This window comes from Homalodisca vitripennis, unplaced genomic scaffold (assembly GCF_021130785.1).
Source record: "Homalodisca vitripennis isolate AUS2020 unplaced genomic scaffold, UT_GWSS_2.1 ScUCBcl_3911;HRSCAF=9723, whole genome shotgun sequence".
In the NCBI taxonomy this organism is placed as follows: domain Eukaryota; kingdom Metazoa; phylum Arthropoda; class Insecta; order Hemiptera; family Cicadellidae; genus Homalodisca; species Homalodisca vitripennis.
Genome location: NW_025780052.1, coordinates 58,723 through 69,833, shown reverse-complemented (window position 1 = coordinate 69,833; position 11,111 = coordinate 58,723). Strand labels below are relative to the sequence as shown.

The window sequence follows — 11,111 nt, the reverse complement described above, 5'->3', positions numbered from 1 at the left end:
AATAATGTTTCTCATAGGCTAGTGACCTTTGTCTCTTTAAACCTTCCTGCTGACTGGAAAACACCAAGTACAGATTCATAAGTAATCAGAGAAAGTGGACTCATAAGTTTTATTCATTGTAATAAAAACTGGTAAATTTGTACTAATGAAACCAGCTTAAAAATAAATTGTTTATTTTATTTTAATTGAACATTTAAAAAAATGCTAAAAAATTAGTGTAACACATTTTGTGGCAAGAAACCATGTTAAAATTACATTTGTTGAACATCAGTCAGTAAAATTTCAATACTAAAAATTGCTCTATTTTCTGATAGGAATAATTCCCTTGAGATGCGGTTTGTGGCATTCAATTCAGTAAGCTATTACCTTTAAAATTATGTATCACAAGGTATAGGCTTCCATTAAGAATATTCACGATACCCTCGGCAGGACGTCCCCCGTTGGTGTGACATAACAAAACATTGTTCCAAAAAGTAGATGCCCAATCTCTATCACGATTGTAAGAGGTTTCAAATTTATATTTAAATTATTAAAGGATATATTTGGGTGTTTCCAGACATAATATACACCCTGTATATATATGCCAACATATTGCTATTGATGCACTATATATTTTGCAATACGCTTCATCAGGTACAATTTAACAACATTCAACACATCCACAAACATAAAATCTAAAGAGATAAATAAATAATAATAAACAAAACATAATATTTTTGAAATGTAAACAGATAATCAAACTATGGTTGTATGGATGTGATCAGTGTTCAGATCATTTAAATTAATTATCAAAGACTTAATCCATAAGGAAATTTTAATTTTATGACAATTTGACATGCTTGTTCTAAATTTCTAATTTTAACGTATTAAAATGATTGTTAATGATTCGTATTGGTTTTACTTTATATAAATTTTGTCTCATCATTATGCTTGAAATCATAACAGAGACCTGTAATTCTTATTTTTAGATTGTTTGTTGTAGAACCAATATAGTCTTTCAGGCATTTTTTACATTGGATTTGATGCACTATATACATATACACATAGGACATTATTTTTCAAATGTATTATAGATATCAAACATTACAGAACAGAAATTTAACTTACTTTTTATCTTCTAGTTCTTTACCTCTCACCATAAAATGACGCAAGGGAATAGTTTTATCCACCCACTCAATCACACCAAGCCTGCTATTTAAGGGAGAAACCTGAAACCCAGTACAGCAGACTGTATTTTTTCACAATAAAATTGAAAACTGGAATTTACAAGAATAAACCATCTGCATAACGAATTTTTAGAAGAAATTTACAAATTAATAAAAGGAATATAACCGGTAAAAGCACATTATAAATTAATAATAAAAACAGATTAATATGGATAATTCTCGTACTTGTGAAACATTCATCCAATGAATTTATCCACTTCTGCTAGCAGCAACATCCTCATGCAGAATGTCATTCATTAGCACAACAATCTGCTGCATCAACAACTTCCCATGTAAGTGTCCACTGAGAGTTTACTTCGGCTACCAGCAGCATCCTTACGCAACATGTGGTTTGTCAGCACAACAGTCTGCTGCATCAACAACTTACCATGTAAGTGTTCAATAAAAGTCTACTACGACTAGCAACCGCATCCTTACGCAGCATGTAGTTCGTAGGCACAACAGTCTGCTGAATCAACAACTTACCATGTAAGTGTTCAATAAGAGTCTACTTCGACTAGCAGCAGCATCCTTACGCAGCATGTGGTTCGTAGGCACAACAGTCTGCTGAATCAACAACTTACCATGTAAGTCTTCAATAAGACTCTACTTTGACTAGCAGCAGCATCCTTACGCAACATGTGGTTCATTAGCACAAACAGTCTGCTGCAATCAACAACTTACCATGTAAGTGTCCAATAAGAGTCTACTTTGACTAGCAGCAGCATCCTTACGCAGCATGTGGTTCGTGGGCACAACAGTCTGCTGAATCAACAACTTACCATGTAAGTGTCCAATGAGAGTCTACTTCGGCTACCAGCAGCATCCTTACGCAGCATGTGGTTCGTGGGCACAAACAGTCTGCTGAATCAACAACTTACCATGTAAGTCTTCAATAAGACTCTACTTTGACTAGCAGCAGCATCCTTACGCAACATGTGGTTCATTAGCACAAACAGTCTGCTGCATCAACAACTTACCATGTAAGTGTCCAATAAGAGTCTACTTAGACTAGCAGCAGCATCCTTACGCAACATGTGGTTCATTAGCACAACAGTCTGCTGCATCAACAACTTACCATGTAAGTGTCCAATAAGAGTATACTTAGACTAAGCAGCAGCATCCTTACGCAGCATGTGGTTCGTCAGCACAACAGTCTGCTGAATCAACAACTTACCATGTAAGTGTTCAATAAAAGTCTACTACGACTAGCAGCAGCATCCTTACGCTACATTTGGTTCATTAGCACAAACAGTCTGTTACATCAACAACTTACCATGTAAGTGTCCAATAAGAGTCTACTTAGACTAGCAACAGCATCCTTACGCAGCATGTGGTTCATGAGCATAGTTGTCTGCTGCATCAACAACTTACCATGTAAGTGTCCACTGAGAGTCCACTTCGGCTAGCAGCAGCATCCTCACGCAACAGGTGGTTCATCAACACAAACAACTGCTGTATCCTCTGATCCTGCCGCAGATCCTCTCCGAACTTGACCAGGAGTCGGTGATCCTTGGCGTCATTGCCCAGAACTGTCACTTGAACTGGGGCTCGAAGTGAGTTTTGAGATTGTACCTTTATTGAATAACAAGGATGATTCACTCAGTTTAGGGCAGACAGTAACATTAAGTTTAACTGCTATAATATATGAAGCTACTACAAATTACTTTTTAGGTCATTAGGTCTATATACGTACAGAATATATAAAACATATAATCAGTGTGGCATAGCAAATCCTTTTGTTTCTCTTTGCCAGGCAGCTGCGAATGACATCAGCACAATCAAGTAAGCTCATGTTTTTGTTCATAAGTGGTTCATTTTTACAGTAAGAACCGATTGTGCATTAGTGACGTTCCGTTCAACGTTAGCCACTCTTAGCCAGTCCCCCCACTATACACCAATACGTTTTACGTCTCTACCGGTGTTGGTTGTGTGGTTATACTGCTAAAGTTTGTCACTATATCAATCATTAATCCCACCTGAGATTGTGAAGTGCACTCGGTAGTTCGGTTTTTAAATAAAAAAAATCCAGCTGAAATTCACTGGCAGCTTGTTGAAGTATGTGGTGAGGGTGTAATGAACAAGTGAGTGGAAATGTGTGAAAATGTTATAGGCTTTTTAATAAAGGAAGAACAAATGTTCATGATGAAGAACTACCTGGACAGCTTACTGTCATGAATAAAGATTTGACACAAAATATTTGTCAAATAAGGTGCTTCACTATTGAAGAACTTTATCAGAAATTTCAAGGTTTAAAGTTCTCTATTTTATAAGATTGTGACTGATACACTTTGTTACAAAAAATATGTACAAGATAGGTGCTAAAAATGTTAACAGAAGACCAAAGCAAAGTGTATGGCACATTGTTTGTCCTTTTTGGAGCGCTATCACGCAGTTGGGGCTGACAACATACCTTTGCGCTTTCTAAAAGATACATTGCCAATCACCCTTCCTGTTTTAGTAGTCATTTTCAATTATTCTTTAAATTCATCTGTCTTTCCCTTAACCTGGAAGCATGCTTTAGTTCGTCCGTTGAGAAAAGTGTCTAATCCGCAATCCCCTTCTGACCTACGTCCAATCAGTATTCTCCCTTGTCTCTCCAAATGCCTTGAAAGAGTGGTACATCAACAAATTTCATCTTATCTGAATACCTATACCATCTTGTCTAAATGGCAGTCTGGATTTAGGCCTAATCACAGCACCACCACAACCCTAATTAAAATTACTGATGATATCAGATTGGCAATGGACAAGAGACTAATCACCATTTTACTGCTTTTTGACTTTTCCAAAGCCTTTGACTGTGTTTATTACCCCCTTCTCCTCATCAAATTGAAGAAGTATGGTTTCTCCGATGGGTGTGTTAACTGGGTCAAATCGTATCTTACTGGGCGACAGCAATGTGTCAAAGAAGGGGAAACAATATCGGAATGGAAAACCGTAACACGGAGTGTTCCACAGGGCTCTGTTCTTGGGCCCCTATTGTTCTCACTTTACATTAATGACGTCACATCTATTATAAGGCACTCTAAGTTTCATCTTTATGCCGATGATTTACAAATTTACGTATACTGTTCGCCTGATGAACTGAACACGTTTATGGTTCTGCTCAATCACGACATTGAATCAATTGCTTGTTGGGCAAATAAACATGGGCTGAAATTAAATGAAGACAAAACGCAGGCAATGGTATTGGGAAACCCAAGACTGATCGACCGTTTGGACTTCAACATTGCACCAAAACTGAAACTCAATAACCACGTACTAAATTTTCAAAACAAACTGAAAAACCTTGGTCTTACTATGAGCTCAAGTCTTAAGTGGAGTGACCAGGTTACGGTAATGTGTAATAGAATATTTGCTGGCATTCACAGTTTAAAGCGTTTTGCTTTATATCTACCGTTCAGTGTCAAGGTTATGCTGGTTAAAACTCTCATACTGCCACACTTCAACTACTGTGACGCTGTGATCAGTGACATGACTGTTGAGCTTCCGGACAGGCTTCAACGGGCTCAAAACTATTGTATCAGATTTATTTTCAATCTCAGACGTAATGAGCATGTGACTCCATTTTTCAAACAGCTATCGCTTCTGAAACTTCAACAACTTCGCCAACTTCACATTCTTTCAACTCTACATTCAGTTATCAAAAACAAGTCACCTGTTTACCTGTCCGAACATTTCAAATTTATTTCCGATATAAGTGAGCGACCTACGAGAAGGGGATCCACCTTACTGTCAATTCCTGTTCATCGATCGAACTTCTTCAGTAAGTCGTTCACTGTTCAGGCATGTCGCCTCTGGAACTCTCTTCCTGATGATATACGTATTATAGAGGGCCGAGCTCGTTTTGGGGCAAAGGTCAAGGACTTGTTGCTGGCCGGTCTGTGGGGGTGACGGGTGGCGGTGCTCGTGGCGTGCTTGTGGTCGGGCTGTGTGTTTGAGAGAATGAATGTAGTAATAACGAGAAATTCTTTAAAAAGTAATCTGTTAATTTAAGTTTTAATTTAACTTTGTTTGAATTTTTCTACATATTAAGCTGATAAATTTTATTTTTAATTATTAAATAGTATGTATATATTTTGGTTAATTTTTAAGCATTTATTTTAATTTAAAATTTGTTATTAGTTAAGATCATTCACTGTACATATATCTGTATATTATGTGAGGTTGAGTGGTAGAGAGGGCTAAATAGCCCTAACTCCGCCTCTTAAATAAAGGCATATTTCATTTCATTTCATCACAAGAATGGTGATGAGTTCTTAAGTCATATTGTGACTTGTGATGAGACTTGGGTTGTGTACTACACTCCAGAGACTAAACGTCAATCCGGTGAGTGGCATCACTCAAACTCCCCATTGAAGCCATGGAAATTCAAGCAAGAATCTTCAAAAAGGTAAATCACAGCCACAGTTTTTTGGGACCGGAAAATACTTTTGATAGACGTTCTGCGCAAGGAATGACAATAAATGCAGAGAAATAATGTGAAACGTAATTGAAGCTTATTCCAAACCGCCAGTGAGGTCTTCTCTCTAGTTGGGCTTGTTCCGCTTCATGAAAATACTCGGCCTCATGTTGCAGTAAAAAAAACAGATGCAGCTGGACAAGTTTCGTTGGGAATTACTGGATCATCCACCATGCAGTCCTGACTTAGCACCATCAGACTTTTATCTTGTTCCAAAATTCAAGGAATTTCTTGATGGGAAGCGTCTGGAAAATGGTGACATATTGAAAAAAAAAGTTACTAACTGGTTTAATGGTCAGGCAGCAGAGTTCTTTTAGGATCCAAAAACTGGTGCCACGACTTGAAAAATGTTTATATGTTCATGGTGACTACGTAGAGAAGTGAATAAATCTTCATAATTTAGTTTGTGATACAATTTAAGTTCGAGTTCCCTTGATCCATTACAAAACAATTTTTATTTTAAAAATATTACCTCTTGTATTGACGTTTCATGAAGACATAATAACATTGCTTAAAAAAAAAAATGTATATGTTACACGTAAGTTATATTTTATACACATTACAATTTTATGTATTTCATGATGAATCAAACAAATTAAAGGACTAATTATTGGTTAAAATATGAGTAAGAATACGATATTGCCTATATAATAAAATTTTGCAGAACCAGAATGCAGTATTGGGTTGTAGTATTAATACGCCCTTTACAAAAAAGTGATTCAGATTTTATCAGGTTTTAAAAAACTGGATAAATTTTTTTTAAGTTTTAAAATTATCTAAATTAATAATGAACTATAAAAAAATTATAAAATTAAATAAACTATTAGAAATGAAATTACACATATTGCTAAAAATTAATTATTTATAATAAATAATATAATGAGAAGAATAACAGGATTATGTACATTAGCCAGTAACTAATAAAATAAATTTTACAAATATAATATGAGTTCATTCCATGAAATGTGCACTTCTCCGCTGCAATCCACGTAACATTTAGAAAATATTTTGTCTTAATAATTTTGAAAGTCATACATAAATTGTTTGTCTTTACAGTAATATCTTTTACCTAAATTCTATGGTAACAATTTTTAAAAGGTTGTAAATTAATAGAAAGGAATTTGGGGATAATCTGGATATTCTGTTGTATTTATATTATAATCAAAAGGAAATGATTAAACACTATAACACGGTAACAGTATAGTGTTGTATTAATTGTAATCACTAACAAAAAGCACTAGAAAAACAAACAAGGAATTTCTCTTTTAACATACACAATGCCTTCAAAGAGAGGCTGTTTTCTCACAGACATACAAGTGACATGCCATTTCTTAGAAAATTGTTAAACTGTGTAACTTGAAGTTATATCTTCACCCATAATTTATGTCATTATAGATATATGAACGGAAAGCGATTAGGTGATTAAAGTATGTTAGCTTGCCAGACCTATGAAAAAATTTGGAAAATGGATCACAAACCTGGAATTAAATTTTGTTGTAAATACGTTAATATTGCATCAGAAACATTTATGTAGTGTATTGTGACGATTGTTTGGGAAGTTCTCGTGTTTTAAAAGTAAACATGAGTCTTTTGAAGATTATCAGAGATCAGGTCGACAGTCTACAACCATCACGGAAGAGAATGTTTAAAATTTCAGTGCTTACTCTCTGAAAATTGGCGACTCAGAATCACAATATTAACCATGCAGACTGGTAGTGCACACAATATTGTTCATATGTTTTGGGAAAGAGGAAATTGTGTGCAAAATTTGTTCCACATGTTTGACTCCTGAGCAGAATGAGCAGTGATTGAGGATTCAAAGAATAATTCATTCCACAAGAATGGGCTTACACAAACCCAGAATTTATAAAATTATTAATAGTGAAGAATTGTGATGTTTCAATACGATCCACACATTTAACGCTAATAAGGGATCTTGAATCTTAAATTCATTGCACTAATCTCCATATTAGATGATTAGTTAGTATTGGAAATTTATAATTCACAAAAGGTGTGTTTAAATAAAAGATGAAAACCCAACTGACAATAATTTTTTGATTCACGAGGAATTATTTACCAGGAATCTTTGTCACATGAGCAGAGAGTGAAAGACTTAACACCAATGAGAGATCTTGAATCTTAAATCCATTGCACTAATATGCAAAATTAGATAATTAGTTAGTATTGGGAATTTATAATTCACAAAAGGTGTGTTGTTAAATAAAAGATGAAAACCAATATAACAATTTTTTGATTTACAAGGAATTATCTACCAGGAATTTTTATTCCATGAACAGAGAGTGAAAAGAGGATTCAACACATATGTGTTACAGCATATGTTGGATTGGATTTTCTGAGTACGAAGAAACATGTGGGAAGTAGGAGGCTGGTTTCTACTGAATGACAAAGCACCGGCACACAAGACATTTAATTAAACCCTCCTCATTCTCCTGATCTCACCCCAGTAGAGGTCATAATGTTCCTAATCTGCCTTTGGTGAATGTTTTGAAGATGTGAAGGACATCTAGAAATAGTTACATCGATTTTGAACATCTCCTTCAGGGAAGTTTGAAAGTACCCTCCAAAGTATGTAATGATTGTTGTAATGAGTACTTAGATAGAGGAGGAATGTAGGTATGATTTTTTTCTGTTTTTTCAGTACTTTAATATTTTTTATAGTAAGAGTCCCGGAATTTTTTCAATTAACTGTGTAAGCTCCAATTATTTATTTTGAGTGTCTTTTATTCAACTGAAAGGCAAAAGATTCTTCTTCTTAGGTACACATCAATACAGTTAGGAGTTTGCATTTTTAATTAACCCATTGGAGAACTTGCCCGATCGGCACTCGTTGTGCCCTTTCAAGACGCCAACAATCATGTATTTGTTTGTTTTCCTGCTAAATTGCAGTTTTGTACCCTCCAGCATCTTTATAAGCAATAATTCCATTTCGATTTGTTATGTTTGCACAATGGAACCACAACGAATAGCTTGTTTTTTTCATTGTTTACATTTTACTGTATGCTCAATTTTCGTCACATCAATGTTCTACTTACATTCTATGTATTGTGTTCTCAATGTTTAGTGTTTAACTGTTTATAGTTGTTGAATGAGTTTTTAGTTCTTCCGCTACCTCACAGAACAAGAGACAGATACCTGGACAGTGATATTGAGATATCAAAGATACACAAAGACTGACGCAAATGAATGGTCATTGTATGTAATGTAAATAGTTTATTTTAATTATCATTTTAATAATAACAATTAAATGTAACAAACAGTTTTATCTTATCTCCTAAACAACTAATTCAGGAGCTTGTAATAAAATCATCAAAAAATGAAAAAATATAAACAAATTTTTATTATTTTGTTATTATGCTTTATAATTAAGTAATCCAATAAAAATTGGTTTTCCATGTAAACATTACTGTGCTGTATTGAATAAAAAATTATTGAAACATAAAACAAAGTCATAGAATATTGACAGTTGCTTTTGATTCTTTGTTTTCTTACTAAAAAAAATTAAATACAAAATTATTTGGAGAAAGCAACGAACACTATTGTAGAGCAACCAAATAGACTAAAATGTCCTGAAAAATTTACTATCTGTATCCGAACTCATTTTGTTAATATTTTAGTACATTCATGCATTTTTGCCAAAATGAGTTCAAACATTCAGTCCTAGACAGGCTAGGTATTGGTTCCTCAATGTTTGAACCCTAAACATAACAAAAGACTCGTTGTGAGTCTTAAAAATATCCCCCCAGTGGAAAAAGACTCGTTTTCAGTCTTTTGAACAAAGGTTTTGTAAAATAAATATTTTTCATAATTTATCATATCTTAACACGTGTTATTATATATCAATAAACGTGGAAATATATACTGAACATTTTGATATATAATACTTTAAGTTTATATCAATTATAACATTCAAAACAATTATAAACTTTTGACAAAAATGAACGATCACTCGCCACCACCATGAATACGGCCTACATTTCATATAGTATTCTATTTATTGGCTTCACTAGCCAACTAAAACTTTATAAGTTCTGTCAAAGTTTCTCTGTCAAAACATGTGCATGTATATAATATTTTCTTTTTTATAATAAAATTGTCTATTTTTACAGTTTGTAACAAATTTTGCATTGTTTTTCAATCTTGTGTTAGTTTCTTTACTCACTGTTTCCTGGCAACAAATTTCATTTTCAAGTTTGATCACAAACAAAAAAATAAAAATAATAAATTACTGTAATAAACTGATGGTAGATCTGTAGAAAAACTCTTTCTCTTCAAAGTAACATATACTATACAAAGATTCTACAGCATTTAAGTTGGTTTTTACCAGTTTCAACAAAATAACTCTTTTGCTATTTAGCAATTATTTATTTTTATAATTTTACTTCTTTTGTATAATTTTTAAACAGTTTTCCTTTGGTAATTGTAGGTAATAATTTTTTATAACTTTTGTATATAATGAATTTTCTGTAATTATGTGTTTATTATTTTTTGCAAAGTGTTAAAGTTACAATTTTAGTTCGGTAAATTGAAATCTTTTGGGTTTTCCACATAAGTCTAATTCAGGTTTCAAGAAATCATATTATTTTGCCATAATATAAAAGTTTAACTCTTTTTGAAGAAATCAGTATGGACTCCATGACTAGGTTAGACTAAAAAATATATTTTTGCTGAATTTTTGAAAAATAGTCTGCAAAGTGGCCAAAAAGAGCTTGCCACTGTGGAAGTTTAGCACTGCCACTTCTACGGTTAAACAGAAGTCTAGGAATTACTTGTGATGGATTGCGTTTTCGAGATCTGATACCTACATGACGCTTGAACCCCACGATGGTGACGTGTTGCTGGGGCAGAGGTCTGCTCTCGCCAGTGTACTGTCCCGGAATCTCTACCTCACCCTCATACCCGTCGGCCAGCCACGGACTGAAACTTGCTAGGTCTATCCGCTTGTTTCGCTTGATCTCTGTTTCTTTACTTTTATTATCCAGTTTCACAGCCTCCAGCTTCTCTTTCAGCATGTTTTCACACTGCACTTTTGTCAACTTTTTCTTAAAGTACTTAGCTGCAACAAATAATATACTTTGTTTTTATTGCGGTTATAAGGATATTCACACAATAAAATCAGATTTACAACATTGTCCCTCTAATGGACAACAGTGATATATTTTTTTAATAATTTGTTCTCTTAGGACAAGAAGCTTATAAATTGCACTTAGTCCTATAAGAACCTTAGCGCTGCTTCCGGAGTGATAGGTTATTTAGGATGGGTAAGGTTAGGGAGTAGGGGCCGCCTCCTATTGAGATCTATGAGGAAGAATTAGGGCACTAATCTCAAAGTCATGTCTCCCCGGAAGAAGGGGAGGCCAGCTCTGAAACAGTCCCTCCAGTCAAAGAAAGCAGAGGGTGGCGCACCTTTGTTGAGGTTAGCA

General features: G+C 34.3%; 1 protein-coding gene across 1 annotated transcript in view; it reads right to left on the bottom strand.

Moving 5' to 3' along the window:
• Positions 1-1,107: 1,107 nt before the first annotated feature.
• LOC124372741 (DNA-dependent protein kinase catalytic subunit-like) overlaps positions 1,108-11,111 on the bottom strand; it is a gene marked incomplete at both ends in the record, with an annotated part of 64,391 nt that continues 54,387 nt past the window's right edge. Inside the window, 3 exon segments of the mRNA XM_046831152.1 lie at positions 1,108-1,208; positions 2,580-2,780; positions 10,494-10,744. Of these exon segments, the coding sequence (XP_046687108.1) occupies positions 1,108-1,208; positions 2,580-2,780; positions 10,494-10,744 (553 nt within the window).